The 19,591-nt window shown below is 40.8% G+C and overlaps 1 protein-coding gene across 1 annotated transcript in view; it reads right to left on the bottom strand.

The window, feature by feature from the left end:
- LOC126278367 (coiled-coil domain-containing protein 170) overlaps positions 1-19,591 on the bottom strand; it is a 335,535-nt gene that overhangs the window by 157,931 nt on the left and 158,013 nt on the right. The window contains exon 6 of the mRNA XM_049978435.1: positions 4,358-4,525. Coding sequence (XP_049834392.1) covers positions 4,358-4,525 — 168 coding nt within the window. The remainder of the gene's footprint in view (positions 1-4,357; positions 4,526-19,591) is intronic.

Here is a 19,591-nt window from a genome sequence, read left to right on the forward strand (position 1 = left end):
TAACATATTGTGTTACAAATAGTTTTCCCTTAAAGAGGAATATTGTTTGCATCTATTGTAAATGACTCTGTATTTGAGGTTGCAAACAACTATACTTAACCTCAAAATGTTTTAGGAAACTAGCAATTTTTACCACAGGTTTTTTGTGTTGCCTTGATAGAAATCTCATTTTGTGTATTTGCTTCAATTCTTATATTGAATTAGCAACTATTTAGCTCAACAGATTGAAAGCTAATCAGTGGGCTTAATTTAAAGTAATTTTTTCAACAGCATGTAATACATCGCACCAGCCAAAATGCAACCCTACTGTGAATGCTTTTCTCAGACATGGGATGAACTGGTTAACATTTGCAAGCAGCTGGAAATCACCTTGACTACTGTCAAATGATTGACAGCTGCTGTGAACTGGTGTGCTGGAAGAGCTCCTGAGAATTGTGCACTTGTGGCACAGGTGCCAGAGGTACCTGAAGTGCTATTGGATCCTGTCTCCTTTGCAGAAAGTATAGGATCTGTCATTAATTGTCCACTTTACTGTGAGTGGTGTGTCAACGGAGGCCTAGGAGTCCTGCATATGGTGGATGGAGACCAGGGAGGACTCATGGTGTTGTACAGATCTCTCTAACCAACAAGTTTGAGGTGCTCTCTCTCACTGAAACTGGAAGTTAGACAGTGGGACTCCCTTCACCTGTTTTGGGGAAACCTGTTTTGTCCAGGGGGAGTTCAAACATCTAGCGACTGATGTATGCCTTAGGGAAATGGCAGGAAAGGACATCAAGTGCACTCAGTGTGTGTGACTATTCCAGCAGCCACTGAGGGAACAGGGTGTAACCAACAGAAGATTGTGGCACACATTGGAACAAATGATGCCTGTTGTCTATGCTCTGAAGTCATACTTGGGTCATTCCAGCAACTGGCAGAGAAGGTTGAGAAGGCCAGCCTTGTGCATGGAGTTTCAATGAAGCTCACTATTTACAGCATTGGCCCCAGAACTGATCATGGTCCTTTGGTTCTTAGTCAAGAGGAAGGACTGAACCAGAGACTTTGAAGGTTGTGTGACAAGCTAGCCTGTGACTCCCTGAACTTGTGCCATAGGGTTGAAACTGTTGGATCCCTTAAATGAGTCAGGTGTGCACTACACATCAGAGGCTGCTACTCAGGTAGATGACTGTTTGTGTGGGTGCACACAAGAGCTTTTTAGCTTAGGCAACTCTCCAACGAATCTAGATAACAACAGCTCTAGGAAACCCAGAAGCACCAGTGTAAGACTGAAAGAAATACCCCTCACTGGTGAGAGTATTACAATCCTAAAGGTAAACTAAGCATTTGCAACAAAGTGCCCGAGTTTGAAGCATTCATGCAATGCCGCGAAGTTCACGTAATACTAGGTACAGAAAGCTGGTTTAACCTGAAACTGATAGCAGAGCTATTTTTGGGGAAAGTTTAATTGTATTTTGAGAGGGTTCACAAATGGGAAATGGAGGCAGTGTATGCGTCACAGCAAACAAAAAACTTAAATCCACTGTGATAGAAAATGAAGCTGCATGTGAGACTGTTTGAGCATGACTCAGTATCAGGTGTGGGGATAAAATGATAAATGGATTCTTTTACCAGCCACTAAACTCATCTCCTGATGTAACTGAAAACTTTAGAGAAAACCTCAATTCATTTGTAAGTAAGTTCCCCAATCATAAAGTAATCATCAGTAGAGACAAAGCATCCAATACTGATTGGGAAAATTACAGTTTTATTAGTGGTGGGTGTGGTAAAACAGTCCATAATGGGAGGAACCTCTGTTGTATGCAGTCACTGCAAAGAAATGTCTAAGGAAGTGTGCGTGTGTGTGTGTGCGCGAGAGTACACCTGTCCTTTTTTTCCCCCTAAGGGAAGTCTTTCCGCTCCCGAGATTGGAATGACTCCTTACCCTCTCCCTTAAAACCCACATCCTTTCGTCTTTCCCTCTCCTTCCTGAAGAAGCAACCATCGGTTGCGAAAGCTAGTAATTCTGTGTGTGTGTTTGTGTGTTTTGTTCTTGTGCCTGTCTGCCGGCGTTTTCCCACTTGGTAAGTCTTGGAATCTTTGTTTTGAAACAGAGAATACTGCATAATAGGTGTAAACCAAAGCGTAGGGCTATAGATGCTGAATAAGAAGTATTTTGCTGTCAAGAGAGAGAAATGCACGATGCCTTCACTGACTACTACAGCAGAATATTGTAAAATGATATTTCACAGCCAAAGCAACTCTGATCATATGTCCCTAGTGAATGAGACAGGAAGTGAAATTGAGGGCAGCAAACCAAAAGTCAAAATACTTAACTCCATTTTCAAATGTCCCTTTACAATCGAAAACCCAGGAGCATTGCCCAAGTTTAATCTGTGTACCACTGAAAATATCAATGAAATAAGTATGTCAGTGGTGCTGAAAAACAGCTGAAATCGTTGAAATTGAACAAAGCTCCAGGATCTGATGAAATCCCTGTCAGATTCTATGCTGAATTTGTGCCTGAGTTTGCCCCTCTTATAAATATAATCTATTACAGATTCCTTGACCCAAAACCATGCCCAATTCTTGGAAAAAAGCACAGGTCACACTCATCTACAAGATATGAAGTCATCCACAAAACTACCATCCAATATCCTTGATATCAATCTGTTGTAGAATCTTAGGACATATTCAGAGCTGAAACATAATGAGGGTCTCTTGAACAGAATGATCTCCTAAATGTCAACCAGCATGCATTCTGAAAACATCAATCATGTGAAACCCATCTTGTACTTTTCTCACATGACATACTAGAAGCTCTGAATCAAGGCAATCAGGTAGATGCAATATTTCTTGTTTTCTGAAAAGCATTTGACTCAGTATCACATCTACACTTATTTTCAAGAGTATGAACACATGGGGCATCAAGCGAATTTGTGACTGTGTTGGGGACTTTTTGGTAGGGAGGATACAGTACGTTACCTCCAATGGAGAGTCATCATCAGATGTAAAAGTAACTTCGGGTGTGTCCCAGAGATGTGTGTTGGGACCTAGCTGTTCATGTTGTATATTAATGACATTGCAGATAATATTAATAGTAACATCAGACTTTTTGCAGATGATGCAGTTGTCTATAATGAAGTACTGTCTGAAAGGAGCTGCCTAAACATTCAGTAAGATCTTGACAAGATTTCAGAATGATACACATATGATAACTTGCTTTGAATGTTCAGAAATGTAAAACCGTTCACTTTACAAAACAAAACTGTTTGTTTCCAGAATGAGGTTTCCACTCCGCTGCAGAGTGAAAACCTCATTCTGGAAACATCCCGCTGTGGCTAAGCCATGTCTCCGCAATATCCTTTCTTTCAGGAGTGCATAGAAGAAGGTACCATATTACGATTTCTTCTCATTCTTGTCTCATATGGAGCACAGAAAGAATGACTGCTTAAACACCTCTGTGTATGCTGTAATTACTCTAAATCTTGTCATCATGGTCTGTGAAGCTGGACTTGGCAGCTGGTAACTGACGTCTATTGGGATGAAACTTCCTGGCAGATTAAAACTGTGTGCCCGACCGAGACTCGAACTCAGGACCTTTGCAAAGGTCCCGAGTTCGAGTCTCGGTCGGGCACATAGTTTTAATCTGCCAGGAAGTTTCATATTAGCGCACACTCCGCTGCAGAGTGAAAATCTCATTATGGAAACATCCCCCAGGCTGTGGCTAAGCCATGTCTCTGCAATATCATTTCTTTCAGGAGTGCTAGTTCTGCAAGGTTCGCAAGAGAGCTTCTTTAAAGTTTGGAAGGTAGGAGACGAGATACTGGCAGAAGTAAAGCTGTGAGACCGGGCCTGAGTCGTGCTTCGGTAGCTCAAATGGTAGAGCACTTGCCCGCGAAAGGTAAAGGTCCCGAGTTCGAGTCTCGGTCAGGCACACAGTTTTAATCTGCCAGGAAGTTTCATATCAGCGCACACTCCGCTGCAGAGTGAAAAATCTCATTCTGGTCTATTGGGATATTTAAAAGCAAAAGTATGCAAAAATAACCCTGAAATGTTAGACCAATTGAAGGAAAACGTATACTTTAGTGTTAAAACACTCAGTATTATAGTTCTGCTTGAAGTTGAGTCTGTATGTGATTCCACGAGCACAAAAATGCATAGGGATCAACAAATGTTACAATTTTTAAATTGTAATTTTTGAAAGCATATCCAGATTTTAAGCATAATGTGGTTTTTATATAAGGTGGAATGTGCAAATTATTGATAAAGTGCTGTTTTTACTTTGGATGTACTGTTTTTGTAATAGTTAGCTAGGCTACATGTATGACGACTATGAACAATATTTACTCATTAGGAGTGTATATTAATTTTGTCACACCTGCCTGAGCCTGTCTATTTCAAGCAGCTGGCTTGCAGCTTGTCTTTGGAGTGAGTCTCTGTCAACCATAGTTCTTTCCAAAGCATCTCGACAGCTTCTCAGTTCAGTACTTGCTGAAGCTAGGTTCTCAGTGGCATCAGTTGACTTTGCCCGCAGGCGTGTGGTCTCCTGCACACAAATTAGAGCATATAAAATTCTATGGCTACACAGAAATACAACAATGAGCTATGGAAAATCTCCTGAGATTAGTGATAGATGTTAACTTATTAAACAGCATAGATACAATTATTAAATTTCCTATTTAGCATTATATGATACTCTGATAGAAGATGATATAATTGGATGGATAAAAAGTCTTCTTACCAAGCAGCAGCAGGACAACACACATATAAAAAAGGTTTTACTTACACATGTTTTCAGATCCAGTGGCTCCTTCTTCCGGCACAAGAGTTGAAAGGAAATGAATAGGAGTGAAAGGAAAAGAACTGGAGAGGCTTAGGGAAAGGGGTAGAGTTTGGCAAAGTCACCCAGAACACCAGGTCATGGAGGCTTCGGGGTCAGGCTGAGAAAGAAGGCTTGATTGTTGGGGACTGCACCTGTCCTTTTTTTTATATATGTGTTTACCTTTCTGCCACTTGGTGAGTAGATATTTCATCAATGCAATTACATTACATTGTCAAAAATTGATTATTTTCATTGTTATGTGTAATACATGATAAGTTTGGTTATGTATCAGAAGTAATCCCTGGATGTACACATATTAGTCTTCCGCACTATTCAATGACCTTAATATAAAACACAAATGACATTGACCAAGAAATGATTCTTCAAGACTGATGAAAACTGTTTATGTCACTATGACACACATATGGATGTCTAGCTCTCAGGGATTGATAGTCTTATATCCTGAGCAGGAAAACTTGCGTAGAACTGAAAGCTATGGAAAGAAATAATGGAAATTTATTTCTCTGAATCAAGTAGTGCAGAAGTAGGTGTAATAATACATAAGAAACATCAATACAGAGACTCCTATGAATGGCATAGTGAACACTTTATAGTAGTCAAGATGGACAAGAAATCAACACCAACCACAGTAGTTCACCTTCATTGCCTGCTGACTCAACATATGATGAAGAGATTGAAAGAATGTATGACAAGATAAAATAAATTATTCAAATAGTTAAGAGATCCAAAAATTTAACTGAGTTGAGGGAATGGAATTTCATAGTAGGAAAACAACAAGAGGGAAAAATTATAGGAGACCATGGGCCGGGGGAGATGAATGAATGGGGAAACTATCTGATAGAATTTTCACAATTTAATCATTGCTAGTACTTGGTTTATAAATCAACAAAGAAAGTTTATACATGGAGTGGACCTGAAGAGGCCAGGAGATTTCAAATAGGTTATGTAATGGTTAGGCAGAGATCAGTTCCTTTAGTATCTTTGTGACTCTCTTCCATGGATCAAACAAACCTATGACCACTTGTGCTGTCCTTCTCTGTATATGTTCAATATCCCCTCTTAGTCCTATTTGGTATAAATCCCACACACCTGAACAGTATTCTAGAACCAGTTGCATGAGTGACTTGTAAGCAATCTCCTTTGCAGGCTGACTGCACTTCCCCAGTGCTTTACCAATAAACCAAAGACTACATCCTACTTTACCCACAATTGAGCCAATATGATTATTCCACTTCATATCCCTACAAACTGTTACATCCAGGTATTTGAATGAGCCGGCCAGTTCCAACAGTGACGCATTGAAGTTATAGTCATGGAATACTTTGTCTTTTTTTTTATTTTGTGAAGTGCACAGTTTTACATTTCTGAGCATTTAAAGCAAGTTGCCAGTCTTGGCATCACTCTTGAAATCTTATCAAGATACAATTGAATATTTATGGAGCTTATTTAAGATAGTACTTCATTTTAGATAACTGCATCATCTGCAAAAAGCCTGCTGTTACTTTTAATGTTGTCTGCAAGGTCATTAATATGCAAAATGAACAGCAAGGGTCCCAACGCACTTCCCTGGGGCACAGCCAAAGTTACTTCTACATCTGACGATGACTCTCCATCCAAGAAAACATGCTGCATCCTCCCTACCAAAAAGTTCTTAATCCAGTCACAAATTTCACATGATACACCATATGATCGTACTTTTGACAATAAGTCTATGTGTGGTACTGAGTGAAATGCGTTTCAGAAATCAAGAAATACTGCATCCGTCTGACTGTCTTGATCCAAAGCTTTCAGTATGTCATATGAGAAAAGTGAGAGTTGGGATCCACATGATCTATGTTTCCGAAATCCAAGCTGGTTGGCATTGAAGAGGTCATTCTGTTCGAGATATCTACACTCCTGAAAATTGAAATAAGAACACCGTGAATTCATTGTCCCAGGAAGGGGAAACTTTATTGACACATTCCTGGGGTCAGATACATCACATGATCACACTGACAGAACCACAGGCACACAGACACAGGCAACAGAGCATGCACAATGTCGGCACTAGTACAGTGTATATCCACCTTTCACAGCAATGCAGGCTGCTATTCTCCCATGGAGACGATCGCAGAAATGCTGGATGTAGTCCTGTGGAACGGCTTGCCATGCCATTTCCACCTGGCGCCTCAGTTGGACCAGCGTTCGTGCTGGACGTGCAGACCGCGTGAGGCGACGCTTCATCCAGTCCCAAACATGCTCAATGGGGGACAGATCCGGAGATCTTGCTGGCCAGGGTAGTTGACTTACACCTTCTAGAGCACGTTGGGTGGCATGGGATACACGCGGACGTGCATTGTCCTGTTGGAACAGCAAGTTCCCTTGCCGGTCTAGGAATGGTAGAACGATGGGTTCGATGACGGTTTGGATGTACCATGCACTATTCAGTGTCCCCTCGACGATCACCAGAGGTGTACGGCCAGTGTAGGAGATCGCTCCCCACACCATGATGCCGGGTGTTGGCCCTGTGTGCCTCGGTCGTATGCAGTCCTGATTGTGGCGCTCACCTGCACGGCGTCAAACACGCATACGACCATCATTGGCACCAAGGCAGAAGGGACTCTCATCGCTGAAGACGACACGTCTCCATTCGTCCCTCCATTCATGCCTGTCGCGACACCACTGGAGGCGGGCTGCACGATGTTGGGGCGTGAGCGGAAGACGGCCTAACGGTGTGCGGGACCGTAGCCCAGCTTCATGGAGACGGTTGCGAATGGTCCTCGCCGATACCGCAGGAGCAACAGTGTCCCTAATTTGCTGGGAAGTGGCGGTGCGGTCCCCTACGGCCCTGCGTAGGATCCTACGGTCTTGGTGTGCATCCGTGCGTCGCTGCGGTGCGGTCCCAGGTCGACGGGCACGTGCACCTTCCACCGACCACTGGCGACAACATCGATGTACTGTGGAGACCTCATGCCCCACGTGTTGAGCAATTCGATCGTACGTCCACCCGGCCTCCCGCATGCCCACTATACGCCCTCGCTCAAAGTCCGTCAACTGCACATACGGTTCACGTCCATGCTGTCGCGGCATGCTACAGTGTTAAAGACTGCGATGGAGCTCCGTATGCCACGGCAAACTGGCTGACACTGACGGCGGCGCCATTCGACGGCCAACACCGCAGTTCCTGGTGTGTCCGTTGTGCCATGCGTGTGATCATTGCTTGTACAGCCCTCTCGCAGTGTCCGGAGCAAGTATGGTGGATCTGACACACTGGTGTCAATGTGTTTTTTTTCCATTTCCAGGAGTGTATTATGTTAGAGCTCAGAAAATGTTCTAAGCTTCTACAACAAATCAATGTCAGGGGCACTGGATGGCAGTTTTGTGGATCATTTCTACTACCCTTCTTGTAGATGGGTGTGACCTGTGCTTTTTTCCAAGAATTGAAACTGTAGAAAGGTGGTAAATTAAGGACATGGGACTTGGATGAGTAGAAATAACTAAATTCAGTTGTGATTTTGAATGGGACTGTTAGGCAATGATTAAGTGAAGTAAGGTTAAAGAGCACAACGGAAGATGAACAGGTTGTCTTGAGAGATGAAATAGTGAACACATTAGAAGGTAAAATATGTGGAACACAAGACCCAGAAGAAATTCTTGGATGATGCTCAAGACACTGAATCTCAAAGACGTAAGGATAAAATATAAACATGCAGTGTATGAAGCGGGCAAAAGAGAATATAGGTGTAAAAAAAAAGAGATTGATAGGAACTGCAAAATGACAAAGTAGCAATGACTAGATAAGAAATGCAAGAATGTATAAGCATGCATAATTAGGGGGTAGACGTGTAAAGTAAATAAACTTCTGGAGAAAAGAGAAGGAGCTGTATGAATACCAAGAGCTTACATGCTGAACCATTAAGAAACAAAAAAGGGGGAGTTGAAAGATGGAAGGAATCTATTAGTTATACAAGGGAAATGAACTTGAAGAAAATGCTGTGATTTTAAACTTTCTGTTGCTCTAACTTTTAGGTACCTGTATTCTGGCTTGCCCAACATGAACCATAGACCTTGGCGTTGGTGGGGAGGCTTGCATGCCTCAGTGATACAGATGACCATACCGTAGGTGCAACCACAACGGAGGAGTATCTGTTGAGTGGCCAGACAAATGTGTGGTTCCTGAAGAGGGGCAGCAGCCTTTTCAGTAGTTGCAGGGGCAACAGTCTGGATGATTGATTGACTGATCTGGCCTTGTAACACTAACCAAAATGGCCTTGCTGTGCTGGTACTGCAAATGGCTGAAAGCAAGGGGAAACTACAGCCGTAATTTTTCCTGAAGGCATACACCTTTACTGTATGGTTAAATGATGATGGTGTCCTCTAGAGTAAAATATTCCGGAGGTAAAATAGTCCCCCATTTGGATCTCCGGGATGGGACTACTCAAGAGGATGTCGTTATCAGGAGAAAGAAAACGCGTTCTACGGATCGGAGAGTGGAATGTCAGATCCCTTAATTGGGCAGGTAGGTCAGAAAATTGAAAAAGGGAAATGGATAGGTTAAAGTTAGATATAGTGGGAATTAGTGAACTTCAGTGGCAGGAGGAACAAGACTTTTGGTCAGGTGAATACAGGGTTATAAATATATAATCAAATAGGGGTAATGCAGGAGTAGGTTTAATAATGAATTAAAAAATTGGAGTGCAGGTAAACTACTACAAACAGCATGGTGAACGCATTATTGTGGCCAAGATAGGCATGAAGCCCATGTCTACTACAGTAGTACAAGTTTATGTGCCAACTGGCTCTGCAGATGATGAAGAAATTGATGAAATGTATCATAAGATAAAGGAAATTATTCAGGTAGTGAAGGGAGACGAAAATTTAATGGTCATTGGTAACTGGAATTCGAGAGTAGGAAAAGGGAGAGAAGGAAACATAGTAGATGATATAATATGGATTGAGGGTAAGAAATGAAAGAGGAAGCCGCCTGGTAGAATTTTGCACAGAGCACAACTTAATCATAGCTATCACTTGGTTCAAGAATCATGAAAGAAGGTAGTATACAAGGAAGAACCCTGGAGATACTAGAAGGTATCAGATAGATTATATAATGGTAAGACAGAGATTTAGGAACCAGGTTTTAAACTGTAAGACATTCCCAGGGGCAGATGTGGACCCTGACCACAATCTATTGGTTAGAACTGTAGATTAAAACTGAAGAAACTGCAAAAAGGTGGGAATTTAAGGAGATGGGACCTGGATAAACTGACTAAACCAAAGATTGTACAGACTTCCAGGGAGAGCATAAGGGAACAACTGACAGGAATGGGGGAAAGAAATACAGTAGAAGAAGAATGGGTAGCTCTGAAGGATGAAGTAGTGAAGGCAGCAGATGATCAAGTAGGTAAAAAGACGGGGGTTAGTAGAAGTCCTTCGGTAACAGAAGAAATATTGAATTTAATTGAAGAAAGGAGAAAATATATAAATGCAGTAAATGAAGCAGGCAAAAAGGAATATAAACGTCTCAAAAATGAGATCGACAGGAAGTGCAAAATGGCTAATCGGGGATGGCTAGAGGACAAATGTAAGGATGTAGAGGCTTATCTCACTAGGGGTAAGATAGATACTGCCTACAGGAAAATTAAAGAGACCTTTGGAGATAAGAGAACCACTTGTATGAATATCAAGAGCTCAGATGGAAACCCAGTTCTAAGCAAAGAAGGGAAAGCAGAAAGGTGGAAGGAGTATATAGAGGGTCCATACAAGGGCGATGTACTTGAGGACAATATTATGGAAATGGAAGAGGATGTAGATGGAGATGAAATGGGAGATACGAAACTGCGTGAAGAGTTTAACAGAGCACTGAAAGACCTGAGTCGAAACAAGGACCCGGGAGTAGAAAACATTCCATTAGAACTACTGACGGCCTTGGGAGAGCCAGTCCTGACAAAACTCTACCATCTGGTGACCAAGGTGTATGAGACAGGCGAAATACTCTCAGACTTCAAGAAGAATATAATAATTCCAATTCCAAAGAAAGCAGGTGTTGACAGATGTGAAAATTACCGAACTATCAGTTTAATAAGACACAGCTGCAAAATACTAAAGCGAATTCTTTACAGATGAATGGAAAAATTGGTAGAAGCCGACCTCGGGGAAGATCAGTTTGGATTCCATAGAAATGTTGGAACACTGACCTTACGACTAATCTTAGAAGAAAGATTAAGGAAAGGCAAATCTACATTTCTAGCATTGTAGACTTGGAGAAAGCTTTTGGCAATGTTGATTGGAATACTCTCTTTCAAATTCTAAAGGTGGCAGGGGTAAAATACAGGGAGCAAAAGGCTATTTACAATTTGTACAGAAACCAGATGGCACTAATAAGAGTCGAGGGACATGAAAGGGAAGCAGTGGTTGGGAAGGGAGTGAGACAGGGTTGTAGCCTAGATTAGATTAGATTAGATTAGTTTTCGTTCCATTGATCCATGTTGAGGAGATCCTCGTGGATGTGGAACATGTCACCTTTTTTTATTTTTTATTTTTATTTTTTTTAAGCTGAAGTAACAATACTAATAGTATCAATATATACAAGACATCATTTGTTTCCATTAAAAAATTCGTCAATGGAGTAGAAGGAGTTGGCCACTAGTAAGTCTTTCAGGCTCCTTTTAAACTGATCTTTATTTGTAACTAAATTTTTTTATGTTTGCTGTCAAATTATTGAAGATGAGTGTTCCTGAGTAGTGGACCCCTTTTTGAACTAAAGTAAGTGCTTTTAAGTCCTTGTGCAGATCATTTTTGTTCCTGGTATTGTATGTATGAACTGAGCTGTTTGTTGGAAAAAGAGATATATTATTTAGGACAAATTTCATTAAGGAGTAAATATACTGAGAGGCAGTAGTTAGTATACCCAGTTCTTTGAAGAGGTTTCTACAAGACGTCCGTGAGTTTACTCCACAAATAATACGTATTACATGCTTTTGGACTCTGAAAACTTTTGTTTGACTTGAAGAGTTACCCCAAAATATTATACCATATGACATTATGGAATGAAAGTAGGCAAAGTATGCAAACTTTTTCACTTTTATGTTGCCTATGTCTGCTAACACTCTAATTGCAAATACAGATTTGTTAAGGCGTTTCTGCAGTTCTGTGGTGTGCTCCTCCCAACTGAATTTATTATCAAGTTGTAATCCCAGGAATTTAAGACTGTCAACCTGATGTTATTCAATCTGTATATTGAGCAAGCAGTATAGGAAACAAAAGAAAAATTCGGAATGGGTATTAAAATCCACGGAGAAGAAATAAAAACTTTGAGGTTCGCCGATGACATTGTAATTCTGTCAGAGACAGCAAAGGACTTCAAAGAGCAGTTAAACGGAATGGACAGTGTCTTGAAAGGAGGATATAAGATGAACATCAACAAAAGCAAAACAAGGATAATGGAATGTAGTCGAATTAAGTCAGGTGATGCTGAGGGAATTAGATTACGAAACGAGACACTTAAAGTGTACTGAAGTTTTGCTATTTGGGGAGCAAAATAACTGATGATGGTCGGAGTAGAGAGGATATAAAATGTAGAGACTGGCAATGACAAGGAAATCGTTTCTGAAGAAGAGAAGTTTGTTAACATTGAGCATAGATTTAAGTGTCAGGAAACCGTTTCTGAAAGTATTTGTATGGAGTGTAGCCATGTATGGAAGTAAAACATGGACGATAATAGTTTGGACAAGAAGAGAATAGAAGCTTTCGAAATGTGGTGCTACAGAAGGATGCTGAAGATTAAATGAGTAGATCCCATAACTAATGAGGAGGTATTGAATAGAATTGGGGAGAAGAGGAGTTCGTGGCACAACTTGACAAGAAGAAGGGACCAGTTGGTAGGACATGTTCTGAGGCATCAAGGGATCACAAATTTAGCATTGGAGGGCAGTGTGGAGGGTAAAAACCATAGAGGGAGACCAAGAGATGAATACACTTAGCAGATTCAGAAGGATGTAGGTTGCAGTAAGTACTGGGACATGAAGAAGCGTGTACAGGATAGGGTAGCATGGGGAGCTGGATCAAACCAGTCTCAGGACTGAAGACCACAACAACATTCTGGCTTGCCTGCTTCAGTTAACACATTTTTAGTTTTTCTCCTTAATTGTCAATTTAATTCAGCAGCATATTTGTTAGTCCAAGGATTTCTATGGAGCCTTGCCTCTTTGTGTAATTGTTCCTCTGCTGCCTTCCCCATCTACCTGTTGGTCTCCTACTGTGTTCCTTTCCACTGTTTCAATCATTAATTGACTTATGTTGTCTCTGAAACTCTCAACTATTTCTGTTCATGATTTATTACATTTCTGGAGTTTCTTCAGTTTTAATCTGCAGTTCATAATGAATAAATTATGGTCAGAGTCCACATTTGCCCGGGAAATACTATTTTCATACAACACAAATATTAATTTATTTCAGTATTCAGTCAGATGCACAGGCATCTGAGCCAGTGTAGGTGGAAAACTATTTACCATATGGGTGCCTAACTTTATAGGAGTGATATTCAGACTGTGTGTTGTAGGCTTTGTGTTGTTAGTGGTGTCAGTGTCATGACTTTTCGTTAGGCACCCATACTGGTATGGTGACATAGGGTTGAACAAACTCACCAATGTGCAATAGAATTGCCAACAGTCAACACAAGTCTGGACAAACTGAGCATGGTTTTAGTTCTAAAGCTGTTTCATTGGGCTGGTGCATAAGTAAAGAGAATTTTTGTTTTGCATTTTGGCATTCCGGTTGCTATAGGTTTTTTTTTTATCAATTGTTATTTTTTATTTGTAGTTCATTATTGCTATTTGAGTTTTATTTTCATTTTGTTTTTGAAGATAGTAAGTGGAGCACAGTGGATGCTAGAAAATAGACTTCCAAGTGGAGAAATCTGAACATTTTTGACATATTCTTCTGTCTGGTAGATTAAAACTGAAGAAATTGCAAAAAGGTGGGAATTTAAGGAGATGGAACCTGGATAAACTGAAAGAGCCAGAGGTTGTACAGTGTTTCAGGGAGTGCATAAGGGAACAATTGACAGGAATGGGGGAGAGAAATACAGTAGAAGAAGAATGGGTAGCTTTGAGGGATGAAGTAGTGAAGGCAGCAGATGATCAAGTAGGTAAAAAGACGGGGGTTAGTAGAAGTCCTTCGGTAACAGAAGAAATATTGAATTTAATTGAAGAAAGGAGAAAATATATAAATGCAGTAAATGAAGCAGGCAAAAAGGAATATAAACGTCTCAAAAATGAGATCGACAGGAAGTGCAAAATGGCTAATCGGGGATGGCTAGAGGACAAATGTAAGGATGTAGAGGCTTATCTCACTAGGGGTAAGATAGATACTGCCTACAGGAAAATTAAAGAGACCTTTGGAGATAAGAGAACCACTTGTATGAATATCAAGAGCTCAGATGGAAACCCAGTTCTAAGCAAAGAAGGGAAAGCAGAAAGGTGGAAGGAGTATATAGAGGGTCCATACAAGGGCGATGTACTTGAGGACAATATTATGGAAATGGAAGAGGATGTAAGTGAAGATGAAATGGGAGATACGACACTGCGTGAAGAGTTTGACAGAGCACTGAAAGACCTAAGTCGAAACAAGGCCCCGGGAGTAGACTACATTCCATTGGAACTACTGACGGCCTTGGGAGAGCCAGTCCTGACAAAACTCTACCATCTGGTGAGCAAGATGTATGAGACAGGTGAAATTCCCTCAGACTTCAAGAAGAATATAATAATACCAATCCCAAAGAAAACAGGTTTTGACAGAAGTGAAAATTACCGAACTATCAGTTTAATAAGTCACAGCTGCAAAATACTAAAGCGAATTCTTTACAGACGAATGGAAAAACTAGTAGAAGCCGACCTCGGGGAAGATCAGTTTGGAATCCGTAGAAATGTTGGAACACGTGAGGCAATACTGACCCTATGACTTATCTTAGAAGCTAGATTAAGGATGGGCAAACCTACGTTTCTAGCATTTGTAGACTTAGATAAAGCTTTTGACAATGTTGACTGGAATACTCTCTTTCAAATTCTAAAGGTGGCAGGGGTAAAATACAGAGAGTGAAAGGCTATTTACAATTTGTACAGAAACCAGACGGCAGTTATAAGAGTCGAGGGACATGAAAGGGAAGCAGTGGTTGGGAAGGAAGTGAGACAGGGTTGTAGTCTCTCCCCAATGCTCTTCAATCTGTATATTGAGCAAGCAGTGAAGGAAACAAAAGAAAAATTCGGAGTAGGTATTAAAATGCATGGAGAAGAAATAAAAGCTTTGAGGTTTGCCGATGACATCGTAATTCTGTCAGAGACAGCAAAGGACTTGGAAGAGCAGTTGAACGGAATGGATAGTGTCTTGAAAGGAGGATATAAGACGAACATCAACAAAAGCAAAACGAGGATAATGGAATGTAGTCGAGTTAACTCGGGTGATGCTGAGGGAATTAGATTAGGAAACGAGACGCTTAAAGTAGTAAAGGAGTTTTGCTATTTGGGGAGCAAAATAACTGATGATGGTCGAAGTAGAGAGGAAATGTAGACTGGCAATGGCAAGGAGAGCGTTTCTGAAGAAGAGAAATTTGTTAACATCGAGCATAGCTTTAAGTGTCAGGAAATCGTTTCTGAAAGTATTTGTATGGAGTGTAGCCATGTATGGAAGTGAAACATGGACGATAAATAGCTTGGACAAGAAGAGAATAGAAGCTTTGGAAATGTGGTGCTACAGAAGAATGCTGAAGATTAGATGGGTGGATCACATAACTAATGAGGAGGTATTGAATAGAATTGGGGAGAAGAGGAGTTCGTGGCACAACTTGACAAGAAGAAGGGACCAGTTGGTACGACATGTTCTGAGGCATCAAGGGATCACCAATTTTGCATTGGAGGGCAGCGTGGAGGGTAAAAATCGTAGAGGGAGACCATGAGATGAATACACTAAGCATATTCAGAAGGATGTAGGTTGCAGTAGGTACTGGGAGATGAAGAAGCTTGCACAGGATAGAGTAGCATGGAGAGCTGCATCAAACCAGTCTCAGGACTGAAGACCAGAACAACAACAACTTCTGTCTGAGTTCAACAGAGAGGTAACAACAGTAGTGCACCCAGAATCATTTGGTTTGTGTATGGGAATAATGCTATTGGACAGACATGGCAAGAAAATAGTTTTCTCATTTTAAGGAGGTCTGTGTTGACATCAGTGCCTCTCCACACTCAGGGAGATCTTGGAGTTTGATGAGGATTGTTTAAATACATTAATGTACAACGATCCATATCACTGTACTCGTGAACTGGCAAATGTGATGAACTGTGTTCATTCCACCATCATGTGGCATTTGCATGCAAAGGGAAAAGTTCAAAAATCAGGTGTTATGGGTAACACATGCTCTAAGCCAAAATCATAAAAATCAGCAGATGGACATATTTGCATCTCTGCTTTCTCGTCATCATTTGGCTCATGAACAGCACTCACCATTTGTAGCCTGTATCATTACTGGTGAACAGAAATTGTGTCTTTACACTAACACACAGAAAACAAAGGAATGGTTTAACCCAAACAAAGACCTGCATACATCCACGAAAGATAGTGTTATGCATCCAGTGGAACAGCGATGGTATGGTGTACTACAAATTGCTTCTCCAAGATGTAACTATCACTGCTGACATTTATAGTTAACAACTGAGAGGTCTTGTAGATGCAATTCAAGAACAACAACCAGAAGACTGTGCAGAGTGATGCTACTCCACGATAATGCCTGCCCGCATTCTACTAGACTGACAAAAAACACTATGAGGACTTGGTGGAAAGTCATTCTGGGCCCACCCTATCCACCTGACCTTGCATCATTAGATTTTCACCTTTTTTGCTCTCTGTAAAACAACTTATGAGGAACTTCCTTTCCAGATGAAAATGTTCTCTGAACGTTGCTCGATGAATTCTTTGCCCCAAAACCACACGATTTCTATAGTCGTGATATTAAAAAGTTACCCCAGTATTGGCAGACTGTTGTATATAGTGAAGGAGAATATATTATTGATGACTAAAGTTTATTATGTGTATCAGCTGTGTTTATTGAACTTATGAAAAAATGCTACGAGCTTACACACCAACCCAACACCAAAAAGAACAGCAACAGCACTACTGCTCTTCGTGAGTAGCAGTGCATTAAAGGAATGCAGAGAGGTCCTCTTTTCACACCAGTGTTGAAGAACACAATTTGAAAGTTAAAATTAACTGGCAATTTGTGAATTGATTCTCAGAGAGTCCAACTGTTGCCATGGTTGAGAATGTTGGACACAATGTGTGATCTTCAAGCAGTGCACAAGCTGTCATGATGGCTGAACATTCCATGGTCCACCATTCAAGAAGTGCAGCAAACAGTTTTGAAATGGTATCCATACAAACTTCCAGACTGTTATGTGTTTCTCTCAATGATTTATTTATTATTCCTCTTCCACACCTCCTTACAAAAGTTTCTACTTAGTTTCATTGTTATATAATCATGGGGAACTAATGTTTAATTATAGCAACTCTGCAACCCCACTGTGAATGTTGTTCTCAAATACGAAATGAGCTGGTTGACATTTGTAAGTGGAATCTGTCCTGACTAATGGCACATGATTGGCAGCTCCTGTGAATCAATGAATTGAAAGTGCTCCCGAGAGTCGTCTACTTGTGATATCGATACCAGAGGTACCACAATTACTATTCTCGTTCCTGTCTCCTCTGCAGGAAGTACAGGATCTGTCATTCCTCACCCATTTGACTGTGAGTGACATGTCAGCGATACATCTAGGCATCCTATACAAGATGGGTGGGAGCAGGGAGGACTCATGGTGTTGTACTGATCTTCCTAACAAGTCTGAAGTGCTGTCTTTCACTGACACTGAACTAATGGGACTCATTTCACCTGTTTTAGGGAAACCTTTTTTGTCTAGTGTTAAGAGGAGGTAAACACAAAAGGGTAGAGGTCTACCAATCATTGGCTTTCAAATGTATGGAAAATGTTGGTACCCCTTAGGGAAATGGCAGCAACAGAAAGGAAAAGACACCAAGCGCACTCAGTAAGCATGCTTGAGGGCCTCATTCGACATGCTGAAGAGGCTATTCCAGCAGCCACTGAGGGGGCACGGTGCAACCAGCTGAAGATTGAGGTGCACACTGGAACAAATGATGCCTGTCATATGGTCTCCAAGGTCATTCTTGTGTCACTCTAGGGACTGGCACAGAAGGTTGAGAAGACCAGCCTTGTGCATAGATTTTCAATGAATCTCACAATTGTCCCCAGAAATGATCATTGTCCTCTGGTTCTTAATCGAGTGGAAGGACTGAACCATAGACTTTGCGGATTCTGTGACAAGCTAGGCTGCAAACTCCCTGGACTTGTGCCATAGGGTTCCAACTTGGGAGCCCCAAAATGGGTCAGGTGTGCACTACATATCAGAGGTTGATATTCAGACAGCTGACTCTGTGTGAGTGCACACACAGGTTTTTCAGATTAATTGACCCTCCATCCAATCCAGAAAAACGATAGCTGAAGGAAACCCAGAAGTATCAATGCAAGGTCCTCCTTCCAATCCAGAAAATGACAGCTATAGGAAACCCAGAAGTATCAATGCAAGATTGTAAGAAATGCCTCCCACATGTGAGAGTATTAATATCTTGTCGAACCATTCACAACAAAGTGCCAGGGTTCGAAGTGCCCGTGAAAAACAGTGAAGCTCACATAATACTAGGTGCAGAAAGCTATTTGAAACCTGATATTGATAGCAATGAGTTTTTTCGGGAAAATTTAAGTGTATGTGGAAAGATAAGCAAATGAGAAATGGGGGTGGTGAACTTGATGGCTGGGCAAGACAGTCCAGATTTCTGAGGAATGCAATGGCATACCACCTCCAACAGGGCCGTCCCTACAGTAATGCACTGTGGAGATGAAACCAATCTCTGGAATGATGACAGCAGTACCTTTTTTCAGTATTTTGACACAAATTCTGGACATTTCACGAAAAATACAGGACAAATGAGTACAAATCAAGACATGACTGAATATTCAATCATACACAAACTACTCATTGATTTGGACAAAACTCCAAATTAACATCATTACTGGGGATTCAGCTTTCCTATCAATACAAATATCAAAATTTTAAACTGAAGTTAATGAAGAGATAATAATTACTACAGCTTTACCTGGATAAAGAATAACTAAATGAACTGATTTAGAATCCACGTGGTTAGTAAAATGGATATGATAATTGTTGAACTAACCTGTTCTGCTTTGAGAACAATTGCTGAGCAATTGCATATTATACCAAGTGTGTGTTGACTTAATTTACGTTTGAAGGTATGAAATATTTAGTTGAATGGTGTTTTAACTATATCAGTGGTGTATTCAATCAACCTAAAACACAGGTTGTGCATCACACTGTGATATGCAACCTGCCTTGCAAGTTGTTCATTCAATCAACCTAAAACACAGGTTGTGCATCATAGTGTGATATGCAACCTGCCTTGCAAGTTGTTTTTCCTTGTCTGTAACTGTTTTTACGTTTGGCTAGTTATCCATTTTAAGACAAAGATTTTTCTGAGAATCAACTTCATGTTTGACTTCACATGGATTATATGATAAATGTCGGTTTGCCCATGTCCTCAATATTAAATTTCGCATACAACTGTACAATTAACATTATCACCCTTTCCTTTATAAATGAGATGTCTTGCAGCTACCAGAATCAGAATCATTGGATTAAAATGTATCATATAAAGTAA

The sequence above is a fragment of the Schistocerca gregaria genome, chromosome 6, assembly GCF_023897955.1.
Source record: "Schistocerca gregaria isolate iqSchGreg1 chromosome 6, iqSchGreg1.2, whole genome shotgun sequence".
NCBI lineage: Eukaryota > Metazoa > Arthropoda > Insecta > Orthoptera > Acrididae > Schistocerca > Schistocerca gregaria.